This window comes from Puma concolor, chromosome B4 (assembly GCF_028749965.1).
Source record: "Puma concolor isolate L17-30 chromosome B4, mPumCon1.1.hap2, whole genome shotgun sequence".
NCBI classification, from domain to species: domain Eukaryota; kingdom Metazoa; phylum Chordata; class Mammalia; order Carnivora; family Felidae; genus Puma; species Puma concolor.
Genome location: NC_141673.1, coordinates 93916815 through 93943860, shown reverse-complemented (window position 1 = coordinate 93943860; position 27046 = coordinate 93916815). Strand labels below are relative to the sequence as shown.

General features: G+C 38.4%; 1 protein-coding gene across 4 annotated transcripts in view; it reads right to left on the bottom strand.

Annotated features, from left to right (window-relative positions):
• Positions 1–1061: 1061 nt before the first annotated feature.
• The window catches only part of EPS8 (EGFR pathway substrate 8, signaling adaptor), a 194974-nt gene continuing 168989 nt past the window's right edge, over positions 1062–27046 (bottom strand). For all 4 annotated transcript variants that reach the window (XM_086714001.1, XM_086714002.1, XM_025930157.2 and 1 more), the window contains 6 exons: positions 24123–24231; positions 23089–23232; positions 12937–13159; positions 5629–5809; positions 4124–4253; positions 1062–2343 (listed from right to left, as the gene is read on the bottom strand). In XM_086714001.1, the coding sequence (XP_086570127.1) occupies positions 2230–2343; positions 4124–4253; positions 5629–5809; positions 12937–13159; positions 23089–23232; positions 24123–24231 (901 nt within the window). In that variant the 3' untranslated portion in view covers positions 1062–2229. The remainder of the gene's footprint in view (positions 2344–4123; positions 4254–5628; positions 5810–12936; positions 13160–23088; positions 23233–24122; positions 24232–27046) is intronic.

Here is a 27046-nt window from a genome sequence, read left to right as displayed (position 1 = left end):
TAACATCACCCTCATAATAGTTCTTTACTCTAGAAGTAGCAATTGATCCCCAGCAGGTTCCAGTTACCGGTTTGTTTGTTTTCCCCCCACACTCCCGAGCGGCCTCACTGTGCCCTCAAGGAAATCTGAGTACCAGCTGGCTGGCGTGGTCTCCTGAGGTCTGCATCCCAGCTCTGTGGGTTTGCTTCACTGTTTTCTCAGCTGAATTCTTATCTGAATTCCTGAGGCAATGGCACCAGACAGATTGTGCCTCCGTCTCAGAGGTTTGTGTACCAGCTGTGGGGTCTTTCCTCTAAACTTCTCAGGTACCACAGACCAAACTCCTCAGATGTCTGGATCCAAAGTCTGCAGTCCCTCTCCCTCAAAGATTCGAAATTCTGTTAAGCCCAGTTCTCCCCTTTGTTACCACAGCCCAGAAGGAGGTAACTGCTTCCTGTAATCACCACTGTGGTGCTATTTTCCATTGGAGTTTTATAGCATAAGGACATCCTTATAAATTACACCAGTTCTTGTAATATCACTTATGTCACAATACACTCAGGTTATCTCACCTTTCCTATCTATTTTCTCTTGTCTTATCGAGAGAAAATTTTCCACATTTTCAGAGATTTTCAATAAGGGCCAAGTTATAAATGTGTGCCTGTGCTTACGACATGGAAAAGATCTAGAGTCATGTTCATCATTCTCTTGGGAGGAAATTAGACCTGGGAAGCTGTTTCCTTATCTACAAAATAAAACTCAGAGAGTTACTGCAGAAACCTCAGGAAGCATTTCTGTGGAAGCACTTAGTAATCGTAAGTGCTGTGCACTTTTGTTTTTACTACTGTGACCAGTTCTGACTAGATGGTAGAAGGAAAAGATCATGAAACAAGAGAGGTGGAAAGAAGAGAAACCAGTGAATAAAGTATTCTAGAATGGTTTTTACCCACTCCGAAATATACTGGAAATCAATCAAAAACACAACAAATAAAAAAAGGGCGGTCTCTGTTCTTCCCATTCCATTCAACCCTGATCCACAGTCTACATGCCAAAGACCCCATTTGTCAATGAGACAGAAGCCATTTATTAACATACAGCAAATACTGTTTATTGCAGACTTTCCAGCTGACTCATGTGAAAAAGGCACTATGAAAATTAATGAATCTAGATAATCTCTCTAAATGGATTTATGTTAAAATATACAACATTCTTACATAACATCTGTTTTATATATGTGAAATAATATAACATTTAATGACAAAAATTGTGTTTCCAAAAATAACATTTGTTGAAGGTTAAGTATCTTTCTTTTCTCTATCTAGAATCTTTCACAGGATTAAAATATGTGTAAATTAAGTGTTTCTTATTACCAGAAAAACTTGACACAGATAAACACATAAAATGGCCCCAATATCCATTTAACTACTTATATCAATATTCAGAACTGAGGCTTTCATTAGCAAAATACTGTGACGCACACCAATGTGGGCTACTTCCTGTGATACGTTCTGACGGCATATGACCTCTTTTCCACTTGTGCTTTCTCACATATAAGAACACAATATAGATAATAAGCAGAATATAAACTAAATCAAAACACAGGCTATACAAGGAGTTGTGATCAACAGAGCCATGATACATAAAATGTCTTGGGAATGCTCCATAGGTTTATATTTGCATGTCCAAGGCCTTGTTGTATTTTACAGTTCATTAAATGTTTTGATTTTTTTAAAAAACTGTTGGCATTAAGAACTTTAAATAAATCTAAATAATTCTATCATTGAGTATGTCAAAGAAGAGACCTAAGTAAGCAGAGGCTAGCCTACAGTAAGCTACACTCTGAATGACAGACACCAGAGTCATGGGCAAAACTGAAATCAACAGATTTTAAATCATGGGCAATATCTTTGTTTTGCTGCAAGAAATAAATTCACCACTGTCAAAAAAAAAAAAAAAAATGCTGGCTTATCCACTGAGATGGGGATGAAATAATTAATCCAATAAAGGAAACCTGACCTTGGTAAAGTAGGCAAAATATTTCCCAAGGGCAGAACATCTATTAAAATCATTCAGTTTTAATAAAAATAATAGGCCAGGAAACAAGTCCTCTGATTTCTTATGTTTGCATTGTTTCTTTATGGTGATAAATTAAGTATTCCAAGAAATAACGATCTGACATTCCCTTCATGGCTTCTTAAAACAAAGCACATTGGAATAATGCCAAACATTTCAATGGAGTTTAAAAACAAATTAGTGACTGCTCCCCTCATCAAAAGATTCCACTCCCGAATCACTAGCAGCAGCACTGATTTTTTCCTGTCGTCTTCGCATGATTTCTTGCAACTCGGAGCTGCCGCTGTTATCCTGAAAATTAAACATGGTCAGACAAGATGGTTACTGGTTTGTGCAAGCTGCAGGTCATGTAATGAAATGGTTCAGGGTAAAAGTCCTTTGTTTTTCCTCTAATATCTCTTGGGGAAAACTGAAGGCTGCCCTTCATGTAAGTGATGCTTCTGGACTTCACTAATCCATCACATGAATCATTTTCTCATTTATGGGAAGTCTTAAGGCAATTCATTCACTCTGCCTTTTACTTGAACATGATAAAGATAAATCAATAATGTATGTGGAATGCCCCAGACTCCCTGGGAGAAAGAAAATATGTATACAATAAACATGATAAGATGGTGAATTATCGAAGAACCCTCGTAAGTCCAGCAAGATGTTCATCTGCCTTTAGGGGATTCTGAATTAGGCTCAGAGACTGGGCTCAGAATACGCCAAAGTTCCCTTCAGAATACACGAAGGTTCTGAGCCTCTGACATCATGTCAGCTCTCCTCCTTGCCAAGCCCTACCTACGATCCCTGTGCATCCTCCTTATTCTGCTCTCATCAATGGAAGTTTCTGGCAACTCAGATGAGTAATGTAAAAGATGGACTAGATGCAAGAGAAGGGTATAATGGGAAGGCAGTTGAGGAAGGTGAAGAACCTCAGGTACTCAGTCTGCCTCAGCTCACATCCAGAGGAATGGCAGCCAGAGATCAAGAGATACTTTTGAGGACAAAGTATAGGCAGTCTGAAACCAAGGAATTCGGGAATTCTGGAACTTTCTATCCTACTCTTAAGAAGTAATTTTATATACTCTCAATAAAATTAAAATATATAATGGTAAAAAAAAAACTGCCTCAGAAAAGATATAGTTCTTATTCATATTCAATAGAAAGAAAGCCTAATACAGAACACCCCGGGGATTCATCTAATATGGAACTCCCAAGATCAGGACCATAGGAAACATTTCCAAGGAAATAAAATTTCTCCTAAGAGTGGTTACAGGGCTGCATGCATGAAGCTACTTCAGTCTGACTTATTTAAATGTTGAATTTAGATGATACACCTGCTAGAGAGAATTATGTATCAATTTTACACCAAAGCCAATATCCTTTCATTTGAATCGAAACATAATTTTGTGAAAGTTATTAAGAGCTGTGAGATGTAACAGTTTGAAACTACTACTCTTACACAGCCCATTTTAAGAAGAATAGGATATTGGAAGGTTAAGGATATTCAATCTAAAAAACATTCGTTCTCTTCCTTTCGTACACACAGCTAGGACTAAATAATTACTCTTCAGCACTATTTTCAGGGATCCCTACCTACTATTGTCCCTCTGATTATTTAGATATATAACAAGACCTAAGACACAAAGCCAGAGTTTTAAGACCTTAAAACCACTAACCTACTGGAATCCTCCAAACTCAATATTAAGAACAGGCCAAAGAGTTCTGGCCTCTTAAGGCATTTACTCACTTAGAAGTGAATGTCCATTATCGTGTTAAAATTTAAATTCCTACAGAAGTAGTTAATGCATATAAAATCAGCACATTGGGCTTTTCATTAACTGTTCAAAAGCATATGCTCCAAGCTTCATGTTACAGGAGCATTTATGATAAATTAATCTTCCTGCAAATGGTCATTGATGGTCTCCAAGGATAAATTGTAAAAGCTGAGTCAAATTTAATTCAGCTCTCTGTGAAAGGGAAAATAACCAATGTGGACATCAACAGCTGATTTCAGAGCTTTCAGTTTGCAGACCACACTCCTGATTAATGCAGAAAAACACCACCTCAGGTTGACAAGTCCTACCTCTAGCGCAGCTTTTTGTACAGTGATTTGGCTAAAGACTCTGGACCCTTCAGGGCAGACTGTCTTCAGTTCATCTTTATTGAGAGAGAAAAGCTGTGCACCGTTTAATACTCCAAGACTATTGACAGTCCTGAAAAACACAGAAGAAAGAAAAAGAAATGCAGCATTAAAAATATTATCTAGGGGGGCGCCTGGGTGGCGCAGTCGGTTGGCGTCCGACTTCAGCGAGGTCACGATCTCGCGGTCCGTGAGTTTGAGCCCCGCGTCGGGCTCTGGGCTGATGGCTCGGAGCCTGGAGCCTGTTTCCGATTCTGTGTCTCCCTCTCTCTCTGCCCCTTCCCCGTTCATGCTCTGTCTCTCTCTGTCCCAAAAATAAATAAACGTTGAAAAAAAAATTTTTTTAAATATTATCTAGGTAAAACATGGGGTGCCTGGGTGGCTCAGTCGGCTGAGTGTCCAACTTTGGCTCGAGTCACGATCTCGTGGCTTGTGAGTTTGAGCCCCGCATTGGGCTCCATGCGACAGCTCAGAGCCTAGAGCCTGCTTCGGATTCTGTGTCTCCTCCTCTCTCTGCCCCTCCCATGCTCATGCTCTGTCTCTCAATAATAAATAAATGTTAAAAAAAAATTTTTTTAATTATCTAGCTAAAACAAAAGAAAAAAATTTCTGGTCCTGCTATAACCTCTCTTTTCCAAGTGTTCCATACAATGAAACTCTTATAAAATGGTACTTTGGTACTTATTACGGCACTAACAAGGGACTCTCGTGATGATGACCTTGAGGCTATATAAGATGATTATGAAGTATCAAAAAGGAGCTGATTGTGTTTAGTACCATTATTGTTGAGTACCAATTCCTTGAAATACGGTGCTTCATAGGGGAAACAGATAACTTTCTAGTAACCGGGCAACAGACTAACCTGTGTATCTCATTCACTCATGTTGGGTATGTGAGTTTATAATATTAAAGTTCCCTTAAATATGTATTACTGAAATAGTTCATTGTATCAAATACACATTTATTATTTTCAAATTTTTAGACTATAAATAGAATCTTTACCATGGGTTTACCAAGGGAAAAGCTCTATTACGTTATAATCTACGATAGGTAACTTATTTTTTTATTTGGCTGAGAATCTACATTTTGCAGTCGATAAAAAGATATGTCCTCCACGGTCTGGGGAGTCTAGTTAAGTCTTTTGTCCTACCCTGTGTAACCTGATGTGAGGGAAAGGAAGCTACCACCTCAAAGCTACTGACAGTTTGCTTAAGGGACCGATGGTAAGGAGACAACATCACCTACAAAATAGAGCACCACCAAATTGTAGTTATTATTATAGTATAGAGTTTTAGCTGTAAATATCTACAGCTATTTCCTGAGCATGGAACATGTGCAGTCTGGGCTCCCCAAAGTTTTAAAGAGTCATTTGTGGCGTCTTAGCGACCAAACTGAAAAGAAGGCAGATTTTACACAAAGAAGTGTAAAGTATTCCCAGAGACACTTACACAGGGCTGAACCCCTTTGACTGTAACCACGTCTTCACGTCTTCTGGTGTGGAGTCATAAGTGATGTTGACAACTGGCACGTTCTGCCGTGGCACGTGGAACCTCTTCTGTGCGGCACTCCGACCAATGGTGAGTCTGTGGATGAGCTCGTCCTGCACTTCCTCCATCTGAGATTTCCTTCCTAGACACGAACACAGAGTAGGTTATTTCTGAAAACCCCTAACATGCGTCACTCTCTCTAGAACCCAGTGCCAAAAATCCTTTGACCCCAACTGGACTTATAATCTAGCATTCCCACCATCTTCCCTTTCATCCTCACCCAGTACAAATCTCATGATCAATTACTGAAATCACTCCTTGGCTCTTCTCCTCTCTCTTCATTGTATTCATTTGGCAAAACCCCACCCCTTGTTAAATCTTACTTTCTGCTTATTCTGTGCCTGCACCTGCACACTGCATATAACACAACAATGCTGAATGATCTCATGTTAAATTCATGAATATGAACCTCAACCATGCTGTTAATGTTTCCTCACAATCGCACTGCATTTCCTTAGGCCCCTGGTCTCAAGTGGGGGAAATTTTGACCCCAGAGACATCTGGCAATGACTGGAGACACTTGTGGATGGCACAATGAGAGGGGAGGAGGAGAAAGAATGCCACTATCACGTAGTAGGTAGAGGCCTGGGATGCACAAAACATTCTACAGTGTCCTTGTCAGTCTCCTACAACAGAGAATTATCCAGTCCTGTGTCAACAAGGTTGAGAATCTGCCCTAGACCAAGTAAGACAAGTGCCCTAGACCACTGTTAGACAAGTATTTAGTATCTTCTTTCTCTGCAAACTTCCAACACTCATTTCCCAATTCTCACCCTGAACTGATGACTTCACTTTCCTAATGTCAAATAAAATAAGTTATAAGAGAACCTCCATAAGTTCCCCTAGTGGTTCACCTACCAGCACTTTCCTCATGCACCCTTCCTTCCTTCCTTCCTTCCTTCCTTCCTTCCTTCCTTCCTTCCTTCCTTCCTTTCCTTCCTTCCTTCCTCCCTCCCTCCGTTCCTTCCTCCCTCCCCCTCTCCCTGCTTTCCTCCCTCCCTTTCCTTCCTCCCTCCCTCCCTCACTTCCTTTCTCTCTTTCTCCCTCCCTCCCTATTACATTATGGATGAACTGTTTCCGTGCTCCTAAGGAAGGGCCACCCCTCTATGTGTGCACTAGACCCCATGTCCTCTGCCTATTTATTTTTAATGTTTTATGTATATTTGAGAGAGAGAGAGAGAGAGAGAGAGAGAGAGAGAGAGAGAGAGAGAGAGAACAGGAGCAGGGGAGGGGCAGAGAGAGATGGAGACACAGAAGCCAAAGCAGGAGCAAGGCTCAATCTGTCAACACAGAGCCCAATGCAGGGCTTGAACTCACGAGCCGTGAGATCATGACCTGAGCCTGAGCTGAAGTCACAAGCTTAAACGATTGAGCCACCCAGGCGCCTCTCCTCTGCCTATTTAATTTCTCCTCTACTTATCCTAGGTTCTCCATTTTCCTCTTTTATTGGATCATTTCATCAGCATACAAACACTATCATTTTGTGATTGTTCCTCTTGCCTTTAAATAAACCCTTTCTTGACCCCATGTGCCTCCTAGCTATTGCCCACTTCTCTGCTCCCCTTTTCACAAATTCCATGAAAAGCTGTGTGTACTAGCTGACTCCTATTCTTGTTCTCCAATTTTCTCTTGAACTCACTGTTAAAAAATAAGACTTCTGGCCCCATCCCTCCACTACATTTTGCTAAACTCCTACGGTCAATTCCCAGTCACTGTCTCACGTAACCTACCAGCAACATATGAAGAAGGTGCTCACTCCTTAAAATGCCTTCTTTCTGTGGCCTCCAGGACACCACACTCACCTGATTTTCCTCCTGTCTCGCTGGCCTCTCCTTCTCAGTATCCTATTCTGATTCTTCTCATCTCCCCAGTAAGCAATGTTGAGGCACAATGCTTGGACCTCTCCTCTGCCTGCCCTCACTCCATCAATGAGCCATGTGCCCTTTAAAAGCTGATGACTACCAAAATTACTTCTCCAGTCAGAACTCTGAAGCCATATATGCCAGCCATCTTCTTGATATATTCATTTGGGTATCTATTAGGTAGCTCAAATATAACATGTCCAAATCTGAAAGGCTTCTCTTCTTCCTGAAGCTTGCTTTTATGCTACACTTCTCAGCTCAATTCACGGGAATTCTATTTTTTCAGTTCCTCTGGCAAAATGCCACAGAGTCATGCTCGACTCCCCTTTGTCTTCTATTACATTCAATCCATCATCAAATTCTGTTAGTCCTATCATCAAAATATACGAAAAATCCAACCGCTTTGCTCCATTTTTTTCTGTGACCAGCTTGGTCTGAGCCACGGGCCTATGTATGGCCTTCCTTCTATTCTCTACCATGGCACCCTGTGCTCCTTCATTCGGTTTTCAATACAACAGTTAAAATGGCCTTTTTAAAATATAAGTCAGATATTGCAAGTCTTCTGCTCCAAACCTTTCCAAGTAATACAAACTACTCCCAGTGAAAGGCCTCAGAGAACCACCTCCTGAGGTAACTCCACTGTCCCCTGGAGCCCTCTGCTCTCACTCACGCTGGGTTCCTTGACGCTCTTGAAATTTAAGGGCCTCTGCCTGGAATGCTTTTCCCCCAGAATCCACTCAGTTTATTCTTTCCCCTCCTTTAGATTTCTCCTATTTAAAATTGCAACCCCCTTCCCAACACCACTTCCCATCCACATGGCTTTATTATTCTCCAAAACCACTTACCCCCTTCTAATATTCCTCATCAACTCAATCACTTAGGTAGCCATCTCTTGTTGTCAAAATACATGCCTGAAGAGAAAAGGGATGTTTGCCTGCAACAGCTGGAGCAGTTAAATATTCAGCGAATGCTCACTGAGTAAATGAATGACTGAGGCATTCTGCTGACTTTTTCACTAAGTGAGACTTTGAAAGGCATCATATACAAACTCCTAAATTAATAGCTAAGAGAACGGAGGTCAAAAGAGGAGAGATGATGCATCAAGATCACACTGTTGTTAATTAGCAGAATTTAGTTAGAACTGGATTTCCTGACTTTCAGCTCACGGTTGCTTTATGATCAAAGTCATTGAATCTACCTTTGATTAGGTTACATGTTATCCCTCTCCCCCACCCATTTTATGCTTATGGGAAATATGTGTATATGCACATATGTTTATGAGAAAAATGGGGAAGAAATGAAGGTATAGGAAAGGGAATAATGTATTTGTGTATTTTAAAACATTACAGATTATATATATTACATATATAATAGACATATTAAATATATATGTACATACACACACACATATATATATATATAGATACATTATTTGTATGTTACCTTCAAGGATTAAATACAAAAACTGATACAGTAATCCAGTTAACTGATTACCTTGGCAACAGGCAATGACCTGGCCTCTTTTAAAGGAGATTTTTGTGACCACTGTTCTATGATCTTTTTTGTCTTTTTTCTCTTCCTTTTCTCTTCTTTTTTTTCACCCCCAGGGAGAATGTTGCAGAAAGTGTTCAAGTCCTTGAGAAGTAAATGAAAATATGAAATAACCAAAAAGTGTTATTTCAGTCGAATTTTTTAATGCCTTAGGCATTCTGGGAACCTTCTGAAGAAGGCAAAAGACAGAAAGAGGAGAAATGAAGGGAGAGAGGGAGAAAGAAGAGGGGGCTAGGGAGGGTGAGAGGGAATATTACTGACTGATCATTTAAGTAATACACTACATGCGTTTCACTAGATAACTCTTTTAACTCACTGCATCATACTGCCACACAGAATACGAGTACATCTCAAAGAAATCAGAGAGAAAAAGCGTCACCACACTAAAAGACTTGTTTTCTTATCTACTAACTTAGCCACTGCATGAACATTTCTGGTCCACAGCATAACCTTCCATGGAGTACAAAAACTTCTGCTGTGCTCCTGACTTTCGGTTTCCATTTGCAACGTTCTAGCACACAATAACAAACCAGACTAACTCTACACCTCGTTCTGAAATAACACTTCTGATTACAAAAGATTAAACCCAAATAAAAGGACTAACATTTCAAAGGAAGTGGAATAAATGCAAAATAACTAAAGCATTGGTTTCTTCAAAAGTGATAAGAGGAGAACCTTTTTAAATCCTGCGATAAACCAATTTGAATAGCTTCTATGACACATGGCTCCCAACAGCCAGTTTGAATAGGCAACCATAGTTACCTTCAGCAAAAGAAGTGTCATTCTGTCTCACTCCTGCTACCTGCTAAATTTTAAAAACAGGCATGCTGGGGCTCAGTTGGTTAAGCGGCCGACTTCGGCTCAGGTCATGATCTTGCAGTCCGTGAGTTCGAGCCCTGCGTCGGGCTCTGTGCTGACAGCTCAGAGCCTGGGGCCTGCTTCTGATTCTGTGCCTCCCTCTCTCTCTGACCCTCCCCTGTTCATGCTCTGTCTCAAAAATAAAATAAACGTTTAAAAAAAATTTTATAAAAACAGGCATGCTTTTTTCCTTGTTTATGGCTACTTGGTAACTTTTTTTTTGAGTTGAGTATTCACTTTCCAGTTCCTTCCATTTTAATCACAAGGCTAAGCAGTAAGCAGAGAATGTAGGAAAGCATAAAAGGTTTAGTTTGAGAGAAACCTGGCTATCGACAAATACACATTTTGGTATGTCTGTCTGGATCTAAAAGACTTTTGAGAAGCCCCAACATTCATTCAGAAAAACCGTTCTCCAAAAGCGTGCTCAGGAGAAAGCTTTCACGAAAATAATTCGTTTAGAAAAAGAAATACATTTATTTAATATGAAACTATGCTTCTGAGTGAGATATCTTTAAAGAGAACTTTGTGTAAATACATGGAAAGTTTTATTATTGTAAAGAAAAACATACAAATGTTAATTTTGGAAGAAAGGTTTATACTTTATATGCCAATGTCACCCTTTTACTTATGAAAAACAGATTTGAAAGTGATGAGTCACAATTATCAGGAGAGTTGTCTATCTTGAAAGTATTCAAACTATGCCTCTTTCCCATTAGGTTATTCTTAGTTTCTTAGACTAGGACAAAGAACAAACTGTCCCAACCCACAGACTGTTCCAAATGGGGGCTAGATGCCTATGGAGTCTGACCTAGGCCTAGAAAGACTAACTACAGTCCACAGTGTCAAAGATCACTATGCTGACGTAGCAAAGAAGGGACGGGTTATAAACTTGTGGTAAAAATGAAAAAACAATGTTCATTTCTAGGAGAAAAATTTTCCTTAGGGAAATCAATAAACATATTTATAGAACTTTCTCATCTCAAAACTACGTCTTTAAGTGTCTTTGAAAAAAAGTAAAAGCATCTTTTAAAAGAATACACAAACATTCAAAAAACTTCAGCAGCATATTATGCTTATATACACTGACATGTTCTCGTACACACACAGTTTTTGCAGCACAGTTCACCATTTCTCTGAAACGTCACTTTTCTGTTCGTCTTTTGGTAAGGTCGGGATATGGATAAGAAGGTGATGGATCAAACTTTACTTTGGGAAAGAAAGTAATGTATAAAAGTAGGCTAATGCTTATGGCATTTAGCCAGGATTTCTAGGACTAAACAGTAACATAAGTGTCTTCTTTTAAATTTTTAAAAAAAATTTATCAAGAATGACCACAACTGACTAGATGTGGCTCTGATTTACTGAAATAAGAAAAATGTAGGGTGAAAATTGGAGTGAAGGATCCAGTCATTTGACTTTGAATCTAATCATCGAATCTCAGCTTTAAAGTTAACAGTTCAATACTTGTATCTGGATGGCAGAGGTGAGATTTGACAAATCTGGGAGTCATTCCTTCTCTAACAATATGGGCAGTACTGAAAGAAATGGAAATGGACTGATCATTTGCAGTAAAAGTATGTTTACATGGAGAGAAGAACCCATAACTGAGCCCTAGGAGAGGCCACAATGAAAGAACGACAGACATCCTTTATACATATGCACACACAGGTGCATGTGCACACACACAGATACTCTTCATATACTTTTATCATATTGAGGAAATATCTTCCCGGCTCTAGTGTTCCAGGAAATTTTACATGTCAAATATAGGTAAGGCAAAGTAATTTTGCAATACTTATACAAACATAATATGAAGATTAAATAATAAGAAAAATTACCTTAGAAGTACCTTCAATTCTCAAATTATCTATCCTGCTGTTTAATGGCACTAATGAGGATAATCCAAGGTTTGCCATAGTGTCTTTTCTTTTAGTTTTTAAAATCTGGTTTTCACAGAAACATTCATGTGAAAAATCAAACTTAAATTTATGAAAATATGAAGTTGAAGTCTAGATCAAATGAAATCTGAATTGGAGGGCAAATTTGAAGCTGGAATTGGCAGGTTGACTCTCTCAAGCAAGTGTGAGTGTGTATGTGTCGCAAATATGTGGAAGAAGAGCCGGGACACCATGATTATGACACTGAGGATGACAGCAGCGAGCACTGGCTGACTGCTTACTGTGTGTCATATTGGTCACGGCCAAACAGAGTTTTTCAACCTCAGCATCCACGACATTTTGGACCAGATAATTCTGTTGTAGGGGGACTGATCTGTTCATTGTAGGATGTTGCTAAACATCCTTGGCTTCTACCTATTAGATGCCAGTAGCCTCTACCCCACTGTGATGAAAACATGTCTCCAGACAATACCAAATGTTCCCTCGTGGGGGGTGGGTATATAACCATCTCTGGGTGAGAATGACCGATCTAAATGCTTTAAATGTATTACCTCATTAAATCCTCACAATTATCCTATGAAGCAGACACCATTATTCTCCCCCACTTTTCAGATACTCAAGTATAGAGAAGATTATTAAATTCTTGAAGGTCACATGGCCATAAGTGGTGTTTCACTGTACAAACTCGAGTATGTCTGGCACCAGAGTCTGCATTCGACCACCACAATATAGTGGAATATGCATAGACATGTATACAATAGAGAGTCTGCATTCGACCACCACATATAGTGGACTATGCATAGACATGTATACAATAGAGAGTAGAGAGAACTTCATGCTTCTTAGAACTACCTGAAGGACAAGAAACTAGATGAAAAGTCTTTGCAATCTGTGAAGTACCATGCAAGTATAAAGGACCACTATTTATATTGGATAATGTTTAATACCAGTAGAACTAATAATAAACAATATTTTATTACTTAGCAGTGCTTTTAATTCACAGAAGAAACTGTATATTTTTGCCCCCCTGGCAAACTTACGGTCGACCGGAAGTTGTTTGTGTTTCTGGTTATCTCGCACAATACTACCACCACTGTCACTGGAGCTGCTGTTCTGACGGGTTACATTTGCTGGGACCTTTGGCACAGAAACAGGTGCTGGAGTAGAAGGAGGAAGGGGTACAGGAACAGGAGCAGGTGTTGGAGGAGGTGATGGAGCAGAGGGAGTATCCGTTGGTCTTGGACCATATTCCATCCTTTGTTTCTATAAAAAGACAAATAATTAATTAGAAGTTGCAGAAATATAAAACCTAGGCTAGGAAAACAATTTATACTTTAACAGGACATTGTTGGCTATTTATTTGTAAACTTACCTGCAAATCCATAGCAAATTTGTGTGTGTGTATACACACACACACACACATACACACACACACACCTCCAATCCAATATGGTAGAATGATCATTAAAAATCATCTTTTAAATATTCTACATATTTTTTCAAATTCAAAATGTAAGTTAAAAAGTCAAAAAGATATACTAGTAGGAAACAGTAGTATTAATGATAGTAATAAACGTCAAAAAAATAAAATTTGAACTTGGAATCACACAACACCAGGGTAGATCAAAAGATTTCTCATTATTTTACAAATTCCATCAATATTAACCTCTAATTGCATTGGAAGTTTAAATATCAGTAACATAAAGCAACATTTAATCCTCAGTTTAAAAGTATGCTAGAGGGGCGCCTGGGTGGCGCAGTCGGTTAAGCGTCCGACTTCAGCCAGGTCACGATCTCGCGGTCCGTGAGTTCGAGCCCCGCGTCGGGCTCTGGGCTGATGGCTCAGAGCCTGGAGCCTGTTTCCGATTCTGTGTCTCCCGCTCTCTCTGCCCCTCCCCCGTTCATGCTCTGTCTCTCTCTGTCCCAAAAAATAAATAAACGTTGAAAAAAAAATTAAAAAAAAAAAAGGTATGCTAGATTAAATAATATTTAATTCTGCTGCTTCCCATGTAGTTTGTTAAGAAAAAGGGTAATACCTCAGTAGATAAAATATCTCAGGACTATGTTTTACAATAAATAATTTTAAAATGCTGTTAATTTTTTCAGGCCTTAACACTTTCTGCCGTCCTTTTAATGTTAGCTTATTAAAATCAGAAATTTTCCTTGTTAAACAGGAACGCTGTGGGGTAAGTGGTGGGAGGCTAATGGTATGGTCTTTAAATGTTTATGACTGCAACTCGAAAACATATATTAAAAACAGTCCATGTGGGGATTTGTATTAAAAAAGGTGAATGTGTTAATATACACAATAACAGTGGTGCCTGGATGGCCCAGTCAGTTAAGGGTCCTACTTCAGCTCAGGTCATGATCTCACAGTTCGTGGGTTCAAGCCCCGCGTTGGGCTCTGTGCCGACAGCTCAGAGCCTGGAGCCTGCTTCTGATTCTGTGTCTCCCTCTCTCTCTCTACCCCTCCCCTGCTCATACTCTGTCCCTCTCTCTCTTTCAAAAATAAATAAACATTAACAATTTTCAATAAAATAAAATAAAATAAAATACACAATAACTTTCAGTAAGTTTTAAATCATGATTGTTAGGCTATTAGAAAACTTTATTTATGTATATTCCCTATTAAACTACACAGGAGAATTAAAACTTTAAACAAAATAATCTTAACTAATAGATAACTGCAATATAACAAGTTCCAAATTCTCAAAAGGCAGTATTTGGGTGCTTTTTGTTTTTTGTGTTTTTTGGTAAGATCAAAGATACAGAACAATGACTTATCATTTAGGTAAAGTTTAGATACTGCAGTGGCATGATTTTAATTATGCTACTATTCAAGATTAGCAGAAAAAAATGCAAAAACGTAGGCCTTTTGGTAATCTGGTCCTTTGGTTAGAACAGTATGTACTTTTAATTCCTAAATTGGCCCAAATATAAGGTGGTATTGATTTTAAAAGAAGGCTCCCCAATTTCCACAGAGATGAAAAACATAAAAATACACAACACACACCGTTTTTAAATTAAATCATTACTCAAAAAAATTTTTTAAAAAAGCAAAAACAAAAAAAACACACTATCATCACAGTTGCCTTCACAGCAAATGAGTCACACCTGTGGAAACCGGTGTGGGAAGAAACCCGGTTCTTCTCTGCTGTTTCTCTAAAAGCTACCACTCACCAGCCAGTGGGGTGAAGAAGGTGGGAAGGGTATCAGGCAGAAATGAAAGCAGAACCGAAAGAAGGGTTTGCAATGCTGCCAGCTATTGGGATATACAGAGGGGGGAGAAAGAAGGGAAGAGGGAGGGAAGGAACTGAGGGCAAGATCCATAAGGGCGTGCCACGAAGTTAGATGGGACAGAAGTTAGATCAGAAAGAGAGGCTGCTGATGCCCCCGGCATTGGAGGCCTAAAAACGTTCCTGATATATTCAATAATAGAGTTCATAGTATTATTATTATTATCATCATTCCCCATAAAATAATATTCCTATATTTGGGCCAATAAGACATTTAAAAGCAACCAAAATACAGCAAATATCACCAAAATGTTATACTTAGCACACACCAAAGTCATCTGATTAATGTAGATGCAATGTTCCTTTGACAAGAATAGCCTTTGCATGTAATTTCATAAAGGGTCAGTGAATTCTCATGTTAGGATCTCAAAAGTGTCAGTTTAAATTGTTATTTTTAAAGCTTAAACAAGCAAACAAAAAATCCTATCAGCCCTGCATTCCATGATATGATTCATACTTTCTGCTTTCATAAAAACAAGAGCAGCTAGTGTTCTGCTATCCATCAAATAATACTGTGAAAAATGGGATATGCTGTGTGTTACTGTCACAGTCAAGTCTGAAGACAGGCTCACCAAAACTCGTGCCTCACCTCATTTCCGTCATTGCTGCATAATGCAACTTTATTAGTACCAGCTGACAGAATAATAGGCTTAAAATACATGTAGTTGATTAAACAGAAACCATATGAAAACTTGTCATGAATTTACTTGCATATTTCCCCCTTTTCCTGATCCTTTCTTCCTGCCTCGTGTCTCCAACCCACGGAATGAAAAGGGGGAGAAGTGTCTCCTCAGACCATCAGGACCTGCTCTGAAACAGCAACCAGGGCAGCGTTCCTGTGGAAGTCGACTCCTCACTCTTGGTGCGGAGGAAACAGAGCATCAGTACTGACTCTTGAAATCACTTCTGTGTCCCTCCCAATCTTCTTTACTCTCCTTTACCCACCACTCAGTTACTGCTCTTCCCTTCATTATTTCTGTCTCTTGGAGGCAGATCCAAATTGATGGCTCAACTTCCAGGAAGTTTTGGAGAGTAGAACCATACCCTGCACCTTCTTCTGAACCAAGTGCTGAAGCTCTAAATCCTGCCTCCAAAAACTCTTGACCAAACTCTTCCTGGTTTGCCCACAACTCTCCCAGTGTTGGCACTGGAAGTCCCAAGTCCCTAACAACCCTCACTTTCGAGCAAACCGGCATGACTGGTCACCTTGAAGTGGACCAACTTCTCTATAGTGACTGTCACCCTCCTATCTCCCACAAATATATTTAAAGTTCTGTTTAAAACAAAATCCGTCTTCTCTTTCTCTGAAAGGAGTCAGAATGACTAGAGCCCATGGCAAATTTACTTTCTTATTGATAATTAAGTCAGAATGAGTCACTTTAGCCACTAAAGTTGAAATTCTCCAGGATTAAGGACAGTTATTTAGAGATAAGCTCCTGATTCATGTAAGAGACTGCTTCAAGGGGAAGTTATGCAAGTAAGCCCAACCAAGCCATTGAAATTGAACTGTTCTTAAAATTTTAACCTACACATTTTTCCTCTAAATTTGGTCTCTTTGGAACTCTGCAGTGGAAAAAAAAAAAAAAAAAAGGCACAGCTGGAACATTTGGAGGGTGTTAAGTCCAGAAAATGAATCCAAAAAATGATATTAAAAAGAAGTGCCATGAGGGAACAAATGTGGGTTACCTCTGACAGCTCGCCAAGTAATTGCTATTAGGAAAATGGAGCAAACCACATTAAATGAGAAATTAACACAGGAGATGGAACTAAAATAGTATCAGTTACAATTCACATCAAATATCAGAACACGTGAGCAAATTATTTTTTGACAGTAAAATTACCTGCCTACAAATCAACTTATATAATTAATTTCCATCATTCTTATCTAACAATGGAAAACTAATTATATAGAATCATGCTACAGTATAAACCGTATAGAGTATTTCAGTACCTATTTGTATATTATTGTGTTTTTAAAATATTAAGATAGGTTCATCTTATTCTTATAGTTTATAAGGAATACAATTAGAGTGCACTATATATAAGGTTAATTTCTCTTTAAAAGCTGACTTTACAAAAGGAAATACATATCATGGTGTGTTTTAGGGAGCTTTAGGTTTAAACTTGTAAGCAGTCTCAACAAAATTTTGTAATTCTGCACATGCATGTTGGGCAGTCATTACTATATATAAATAGTAACCATATATAAGTCACCTAGATCCATAAGATATATAGATACATATGAGAGAGAGACAGAGAAAGGGAGATGACATTTCAAATTATTGCAAGAAATACTGGGGAAAATGTCAACACATAAGGCAGAATAAAAAGTAAACATCCTTTTCTAAAAACCATGCCTCTAATTAATAAATAGAATGTTCTGAGATTAATTTTGAAAACACATTTTAAAGAACTGGGTACTATCAGGAAGTAAGTCTACTGGAACGAATACGAAAACATCTTTAGTAAAATGGTCACTGTCCAGCAATATCTGAATATCTGGACTGAGCTTGAAAAACAGAGCATTCATCACATGGGGTGAAATTAGTGGTGTTCGTGGTTTAAAAGTCACAGGAAATATTTCCTTTCCTATTTTAGGGCTATTTAAACATGCATTGAGAAAAATACCACAAATTTGTATCTAGATGGGATTGTAGAGATTGTTGACCCCTTCCACTTCACAGCTGAGCAAACTGGGCACAGAAAAATAAAATGCTTTCTTGAAGTTCACACAGCTAGTTAGTGACAGATTGGGGCTTTTTGCGTACTATCACCATATCTCTTGCTAGGAAACAGAGAAGACAGGAAATTTTCTGTTTAATTCACAGGACTGTAACGACCAGGTATTCATAATTATTGGCACCTTGGTAGACTAAAAATATCTACAATAATAATAAGTACGTAGACTTAATAGTAAGTGGAAGACCCATTCAGTCAAGCCTTTGAGTACACCAGAGATAACAGGAGGGTGGGGTTAGTTTCTGCCCTCATACAGCATGAGAATCCATATGGGCAAAAAGGTAATTCTAGTAGATGAACAGTCCTAGTGCCAGAGGTCTGGGAATCAAATCAAAAGAGGTATCAGGAAACTTTATGTGGCAAGTAGATTATATGGGGAGAAAGCACCCTGGATGTTGATCTGTCGCCCAGCTAAAATATAACGAAGTACTGGAATGCACTACAACAAAATTTTTATCAAAGGGTATATCATTTTTCTTCATTTCTCCATAGTCTCTCATAAGCATCTACTTCCTTTTCCCTGTGGTTTCAGTTAATCTTTTCTTGATGTTCCATATCTTTTATAAATTCTGCATTACTTCCCTCCCTTTTATTGTCAAAACTCTGTGGAACCCATGGGGGAAACACAATAGGTGGGAATGGCTGTCTTTACAGAGCTGTTAAAAATCACTCCAAATGTGAGGATATTAAATAACCTAGACTCTCAGGGACATTGGTGGCAATTCAACACCTATTTACTTCTGCTGCCAGGTACTAGCATCCCTGCTATCAGAAAAGAATCTCCAACCGAAAGTGTCTGAACAACAGCAAGTATTGCTCTTGTGCCTTTCACCGGGGGACTGCCATCATTCTTGACAGGAAACACAAGGGTATGAAACAATAAGAGTCACAACTGTGTGCACTGTTAAAACATTTGATGACTTGTAGACGCTACATGGAACAGTTTACATCTAATTCCCTAGTCCCACTGTTCACAAAATGTCTACTTTCTAAGTAAATTATGTAATTTGGATTACCTTCCTCAAGGATGAAAAAAAAATGGAAGAACTGATGAAATCTAAGGAATTGGTAGATAAGGCAAAAATTCCACTCTGAGGATCGTGATTATCAGATTAACTTTTATCGCAATACCATGCATGGTAAAGTTATTCTGAGAAAATGTCTCTTAAGCATTCATAGAGTGAAAACTGTACGTATGTACAAAATGAGAAAACAATCTTTTCTAAGCATGATTCCCATTATTGATTGAGTGCATCAGACCATGGGCTCTGAATCCAGGGTCCTGGGTCCCAATGCCAGCTTCACACAGCTGTTAATTGTGCATAACTTACTTTTCCAAACCTTAGTTTCCTCATATGTGAAATGTGCCTACTTCATAAGGTTGTTGTGGGAATTAAATGAATCAGTATTTGTGACGTCCTTAAACAATGCCTGCACTCGGCATGAACACTGACTACTGGCCATTATCTACTCGGAGGGTAATACCATTGCTATCAGTGCATGTGAAGGAAGCTTAAGCAATTAATCATTAGGTATCATTCAGCAGTCCAGTACAGGGATCTAAAATGTTTTTGCTAGAAGTAGTTTCTTGGGTGCCTGGGTGGCTCAGTCGGTTGAGTGTCTGGCTTCAGCTCAGGTCATGATCTTGTGGTTCGTGAGTTCAGGCCCTGTGTCGGGCTCTGTGCTGACAGCTCGGAGCCTGAAGCCTGCTTTGGATTCTGTGTCTCCTTCTCTCTCTGCCCCTCTCCTGCTTGCGCTCTGTCTCTCTCTCTCTCTCAAAAATAAATAAACATTAAAAAAAAAGAAGTTTCTTTAAATTCCTTCAAAATTTTGATCTCAATGGATAGAAGATACCAGGGGGAAAAGAATGTCACCAATTTCTTTTTCTTTAATTTTTTTAAATGTGTATTCATTTTTGAGAGAGAGAGAGGGAGAAAGAGAGACAGAGCACGAGTGGGGGAGGGGCAGAAAGAGAAGGAGACACAGAATCTGAAGCAGGCTACAGGCTCTGAGCTGTCAGTACAGAGCCCGATGTGGGGCTCGAACTCATGAATCGTGAGATCATGACCTGAGCCGAAGTCGGTCGCTTAACTGACTGAGCCACCCAGGCACCCTTATCATCCTTTTCTGAGGAGAGAGAGGGTCACTGGTAATGCTTCAAGAACAAAGGAGCAAAGCCGTGGCAGATGGCTTGGTGATTCCGATTCCAGACAGCAGGCTTTTATGGAGGACCTGCTCAGTGCTAGGCTTTCTGTCTTCCTTTTCATCAAATGCAAGATCCTGGCACTCAATAAATATTTGGGAGGTGAATAAGGAGATGAATAAGACACAGAGTTGTTCTTGATTTGTTTGTAATCTGGTGGAGGTCTTTTAGGCTAGAGGGTTAGGATCACTGGAATTTACATAAATATGTGGTATCTTTATTGTCGTTTCAAAATAAGCCACACAGTTTTTCTTTAGGTATATTAGACCAAGGATGCTTTTGTCTTTTCCATCTTATTCTACCTAGTCACTGTATGTGTGTGTGCGTGTGTGTGTGTGTGTGCGCGCGCGCGTTATAGATGCTTTGAGAAAAGGAATTCTTTTAGAGTAGGATTTATGCCAGATAGCAGATTGTCAAGACTGCTTATTAAAATTTTACAAGATTTTGGTGGTTTTGTTGGGCTAAGCCCAAAGTTTTCAGGAGCTGTTAAAAAATAAACTCTTTTTAATACCTTTTAAAAGCAGAGCTCTTAACCTAAACACACACACACACACACACACACACACACACACACACACACACACACACACAGCTTCTATAACGTTTCCACATATATCACTGTATTCAGAGCTGCATCCAGAAATTTTTAGAAGACAGTCAGATAGTGTTGAAAAGTTTAAAAGGAACCAGCCCAAACAGGCAATTCCCACACATTTCTATTTACATAAAGTAGCAAAACAAACTCCTGAAGCTTGTGAGCACTTAAAAAATCTCTTGGTTGTGCCAAAGTTGACAAAAATGTAAGATGAGGCTCTGTTCGAGAAAGGAGGAATAAAATTTATGTCCTCAAAAAGTACTCTCCCTACCTATGATATGTATCAACAGTTTTGCTTTGGTTTTAAACAGAAGCAACCTTTAAACAGAAAAGTCAACTTATGGCTCAGGCCAAGAATCAAGGAAAAGACAAGACCGAACAATAAACAGACAAAGGTAAGAGAGGTTAAATTCCTTAGGAAATTGCTGGTGGGGTAAAATACTTAGTTAGAATTGACATTATTTGCATGTTTTGGGTATTTTATTGGAGTTTGCTCATCCCTAGTAAGGATGCACACAAACAAAACTTTGGATAATTGTTTTTAACTCTTGACTCCTGTTCATATGCAGCATCTAGGGAGAGTCTCTGTGAACAGTGTCTCTGATAGCTTATTACAAGTTAACTGTTAAAAAGTTAACTTTTTAACATTAACATTGCATAAACTCAAAGGGTATATACTCCATCACTGTTCTAGGCATATATTTCACTCTTTAACACTGTTTAAGGCATTTGGTCCAACCGTCTACAGGAAAGAAGGTAAGGAATTGGCACTTATAAACCAGGCGGAAGCCTATGTTATGTCAGGTAACCACATCTCAAATCAGAAAGGAACTCAGGAAAGAAAAAGGTATTCAAACTAAGTTAGAAAAGTCACTTCAAAAATCCACAGGAAATGGAGTAGTAGACCATACCTTGAATAACTCAAACTCCTTCTTTGGCATCAAAAGCTAATGACAAATGATGAACATAAAATAAGTACATAGTACGTATGCACATCAGGCTAGCCAAAACAAGCACGGCAAACAGAATTTCCACCACATCACCTTAAGTTATCAAGATACATACATTGTACAATAATTCTTTACTTTATAAGTTTGCATGGGGCGCCTGGGTGGCTCAGTCAGTTGAGTGTCCGACTCCCGATTTCAGCTCAGGTCATGATCCTAGGGTTGTGGGATCGAGCCCCATGGTGGGCTCCACACTGAACATGGAGCCTGCTTAAGATTCTTTCTCCCCCTCTGCCCTCTCCCCTCTCTAAAATTAAAAACAAAAAAAAGTTTGCTTGACTCTTGGATTCTAGTAAGGCCAAAAGTCACTCTGGATGACCACAGGACCTATACTCAGTGTGAACACTATGAGGGGCCACAAGTAATGAATGGTCATGCAGCAGAGGTATGATCACCATCCTACATGTGGACAGCTGTATCTTACTAAGCCTAGACCTGGCATGAACATCAACTCTGTCACTGGACAGCATATGTAGCTTCTCAAGTTTATGACATTATTATGGGGTCAGATGTGATTTTTTGCTGAAGATTCTGAAAATTAAAATAATTCTTCCTGGGGGCATGATATAGAAACCACCACAGGTTCATATGCTACATATGAGACCATCCATCCATTCCGCCTCTGCTAGCAGACTGGACTCTAGAGGTTCTGTCACAGGTCAAAAATCCCAAGTTAAATAGTAAGTGGATTCAGATGTTCGGGTGAATGAGCTACCAGAGTTAATAAAGTCCTGAAAATGTGTCATGTGACTCAAAGATTATTTAATGATCAACAAGAGAGAGCCTGATCTATCTACCCTATGTCATAGGTATATTTTAATCTTAAAATCAAGAGAGGACCAATATTATAGTCCAAATGAATACCCATGTGTTGGTGTAAGGGGGGGGGGGGGATGAGTGCAAGTTCAAGGTCAGTGACAGAACGTTTAAGAGAATAAAGGTGAAAGATGGTGAAGATGAGCCACCCTCCAGCCACTGTCCCAGTGCCACCCTCTATGAAGAAACCACTGGATAGGAAGGCTATGGGCAAGAGTGAAGAGGCAGAAATACTGCTTCTCCGAACATCAGAAGGACTATAGGATGTGTATGAAAAAAGAGAAGGTCACTTACTGGTAAACATTTTAAGCAATTTTCTGAAGAAATAAATCAGAAAAAACGTATATATAATTGTTTCCTATATCTTTCGCCATTGCCCCCCTCCCCCACTAACCCTAGGAAAAAAACTATACAAATTGTACAACAAATTAAGTCTCAAAATGATTAATACACAAAAGGTATTTAAGTCCCATTTTAGAGTAATCAATTTGAAAGTTTATAAAAGTTAAATTTTGCTAAAAAGTCATAATAAATACCTGTATGGTATGCGTGTATGGTGGATCAGCACGCCCTAATCCAGATTCTGGAGGTCTCACGATATCCAAAATGTTATTTGGCACAAATCCAGAGTCTCCACTTGCATTTCGAACCTTCCACCATTGTTTTCTATCATCAAGGATCTGTCATCATGAAAAAAAATAAAGGCATCATTCCATACCAAAACCAATCTATGAAAGAAGTTTCGATTTTTATTCCTTAGATCAGGAAACTCTTTTCACTTCTAATAAGCTGACTTACTATCAACACACTTTGGGTTGAATGATTCTCAGGAGTTACACTGATAATCATAATTACTAGTATAAAACATGTATGGAACCACTACTGTGAATGTACCCAAGGTCCTCATCACCTGCCAAGAAGGTTTAACTGTTTATGCTATCTGAAGCATGGAAAGATGACTAAGATGACATGTTTGGAGAGGTCTTTTGTCTACACCCTTCAAACAGGAAGGAAAAGAATGGAAACCATTCTTTTTATAAAAACTATCATGACTGTCCCACATTACATATTAAAGAAGATGAACTCCGAGTTATGATCTAAGAAATGGATTTGAGAGTCACGGTAGATTATTCCCAGAATCAACAGCTTACTCACTGATGGGTACATTTGTGCAAGGGGACTATGACAGGAAGAAGGAAACGTTTTCTCTCGTTAAAATATTATGATGTATCTACATAACTAGCCTTGATTCCAAAATGGATAAATCCCAGAAGAAAAGAGGACCAAGTAAGCCAAGAAATTCAACGTCTGTCCTCCCCACCAACCTCCGTTTTTCACCCCCTCCCCCCAGAAAAACCCAACAAAAAAATAAGATAAAGCAAGCTCCCCCTCCTAAATAGATATAGGTATCTATAACATGCTTTTATCCTGGATAAAATAAAATGACATTGACCTTGGCATTTTTTAAGAAGGTTTAGATATATACCAAATACAACATGAAGTATATTGTATACAATATACAAAATAAATCCACTTTATTAAGAGTATAAAAAAGGTAAAATTCTATTACCTCTAAAATATCATCTTTTAGAACTGAGAGCTCACTGTTGTTCCTTGCCACAAAGTCATACTTGGATTTGGCATACTTCTTGGGTTGTGCTTTCAGTAGATCATAATTTCTATAAAAAGAAAGAGAAACGATCATTTAGTGAGCTCTTCCTAAAGGCTGAAAACAGAAGTAAGACATTAAAGCAAATCAATGCCAATTCCTACCAGAAAACATTCTGACAAATTATTACAATAATAGTTTAGTTTATTATATTTCATAAAATATGAGAACTGAACAAAACTTTGGAGTTATTACTATTAAAATGAGCGACTATGGCCAGTACAAAACTAAATAATGCAAAAATCATAAGGTTAGTGGATACTAAGCCAAATACAGAATACAAATCTATGAATTCTTTGTCCATTAAATATACCGGGACATTACTTTGTTAATTAGCAACTCTACCATGAAAGAACTGGGATAAAGATCAATGGTAGCATTTTTTATAAAATTAAAAGAGACTGAAGATAATTTCCATAGTAGAAATTTAAATTATATGTTGATTTCACTAACTCAAGCAATGTCTTTAATTCATATTTAAAAATTATGACTGTCAAGTTTTAGAAAAGCTTTGTCCAGTTCCTAAATTGCAAGGGTAGGTATGAATTAAGAGTAAGACTAATAACACCTCCTAATTAGTTAATCCATTCATTCATTATAAACTTATTTTAATAGTAAGAACAGGTCCAAGAGTCCTATGCTTTTTTAAAAAGAAAACTTTCTTGGGGCATCTGGGTGGCTCAGTCAGTTAAGCACCGAACTCGATTTCAGCTCAGGTCATGATCTCACAGTTCGGTGATTGAATTGGAGCCCTGCATCAGGCTCTGAGCTGGGAGAGCAGAGCCTGCTTAGAATTCTCTCTCCTTCTCTCTCTGTCCCTCCCTCACGGTCTCTCTCTCAAAATAACAAAAAAACAAAAAAACCCACAAAACTTTCTTAAAAAACCAAATACTTCCTTTAATCATTAAATGACCACTAATAAATTTAACATAACTAAAATATACCTCTATATGTAATACAAAAATTGATATATCAATAATGCACTACTATTTTCTTCATTTCAATAATAAAACACTTTAACTGTTGTTTCTTAATTTAACTCCCTCATTTTCTCCTCCATTTACGTTTCCACATTTCCTTACTCATTTCTACAAGGGAAAAAGCAGAAAGGAACTAAAGACGTTTGTTCATCTTTCCCCTGTCAAGTGGCCCACCAGGGTCCTCTGGAATAATGAGTCGCAGCAGGGCCAGCACGACAATTGTGACACAACGTATTCTGCCATCAGAGGTAATTGGCAACCTCTTAGTAACTCCAGAAGAGGAAAGGGACAATGAGAAAAGATGACCCAAAAGCTATGCTACCTACTGGCTATTTTTGATATAGTTTTAAAAAATAAGAAAAGTGAGAAAAGTGACATTATAGCCAAATAATTATTATATATTAATAATAATTTAACAGCTGTTCTGTGGGCTTCCTACCCCTTTTCCCTACTTTATATGTTTACATTCTATTTAGATTTCATTTGGGGGGATAAAAAAATTCAGCCACTCCAAAAGTCAGAAAAACAATAATTTCAGTTCTCTATGTTTCTCTCTTCCCTCGTGTTCCCTTCCCATGATCTGGAAAATAATCACCATTAATAATAGAGAGTTGAGTATACTATAACAGGGCAGAATAACTCTCCGCCACTGTGTTTCGGAACCAGCGAATTAAAAAGAAAAGTTTGCCACAGCTCTCCTTGAAGTCTTTGCTATTTTGAGTGTCTCAGAGATGACTACCCAGCATGCACTCAAAAAGTGCTTTAGAGAGTACAAATCTTTACGGTTTACAGTTTCTTGCCCTCTATAGATAAAACTTAGCTACAATATTGACCATATAATAACTAAATATATAATAAACTAAAGTTTCTTAAGAGATCTATAATATATAAAAACGTATGTTCTCTGTTCGTGGTTTGGAATAATCGATATGCACTTGATATAGAGCAGATGTGGAGTCGGCAATGATCGGAGACATCTCTGAAGCATGAACTGCTTTGGGATAGAAGTAAACTGTAATCCCTCAAAGGAGAGGGCTCTAAATTCAACAGGTGGTTTACCTAATGGCACAGTAAGTTTCACTGAAGAGTGAATATACTTCACATGGTATTTACTGCATTCCAGGCATAGGCATGTAATAGAGTTTAAGGGTAATAAAAAATAATTATAAAAGCAAATTCCAAACCTCTGTGTATTTTATATCAGACCAGAACTTTCAGATTATCTTTTGCAATAATGATGATACATTTTCTTAGCAACCTGAAACATCAACGATCCAGGTGCCTATGTCAACGATCCAGCACCTATTACAATAGCCTGAGTGAGAGATGGGATCCACAAGACAACTCAGATATACAATCTACCCAACACTCAATGTATTTTTTTATTGAATTTTTAAAAATGTTTATTTATTTTTAAGAGAGAGAAAGTGCGACTGGGGGAGAGGCAGAGAGAGAGGGAAACACAGAATATGAAGGAGGTTCTGAGCTGTCAGCACAGAGCCTGACTTGGGGCTCGAACTCACTAACTGTGAAATCATGACCTGAGCTGAAGTCAGATGCTTAACCCAACTAAGCCACCCAGGTGCCCCCACCACTCAATGTATTTTTTTTTAACAATTCTTTCCCCGGGTAAATTTTGACAACCCTAAACTCTATATATAATTGAGTATCCCTTCATGGAATTGCCTTCAATAAATTCCATTTAAATTTTTTATTTCTCAAAGGTTACTAAAAGAAACTTTGTGATATTTACCACAACATTCTCTAAATGAGGAAAAAAATCTTTAAAAGTAATGTCCCTTACATCATCCCTCACATTCTACACAAAATTTCATGAGACAAATA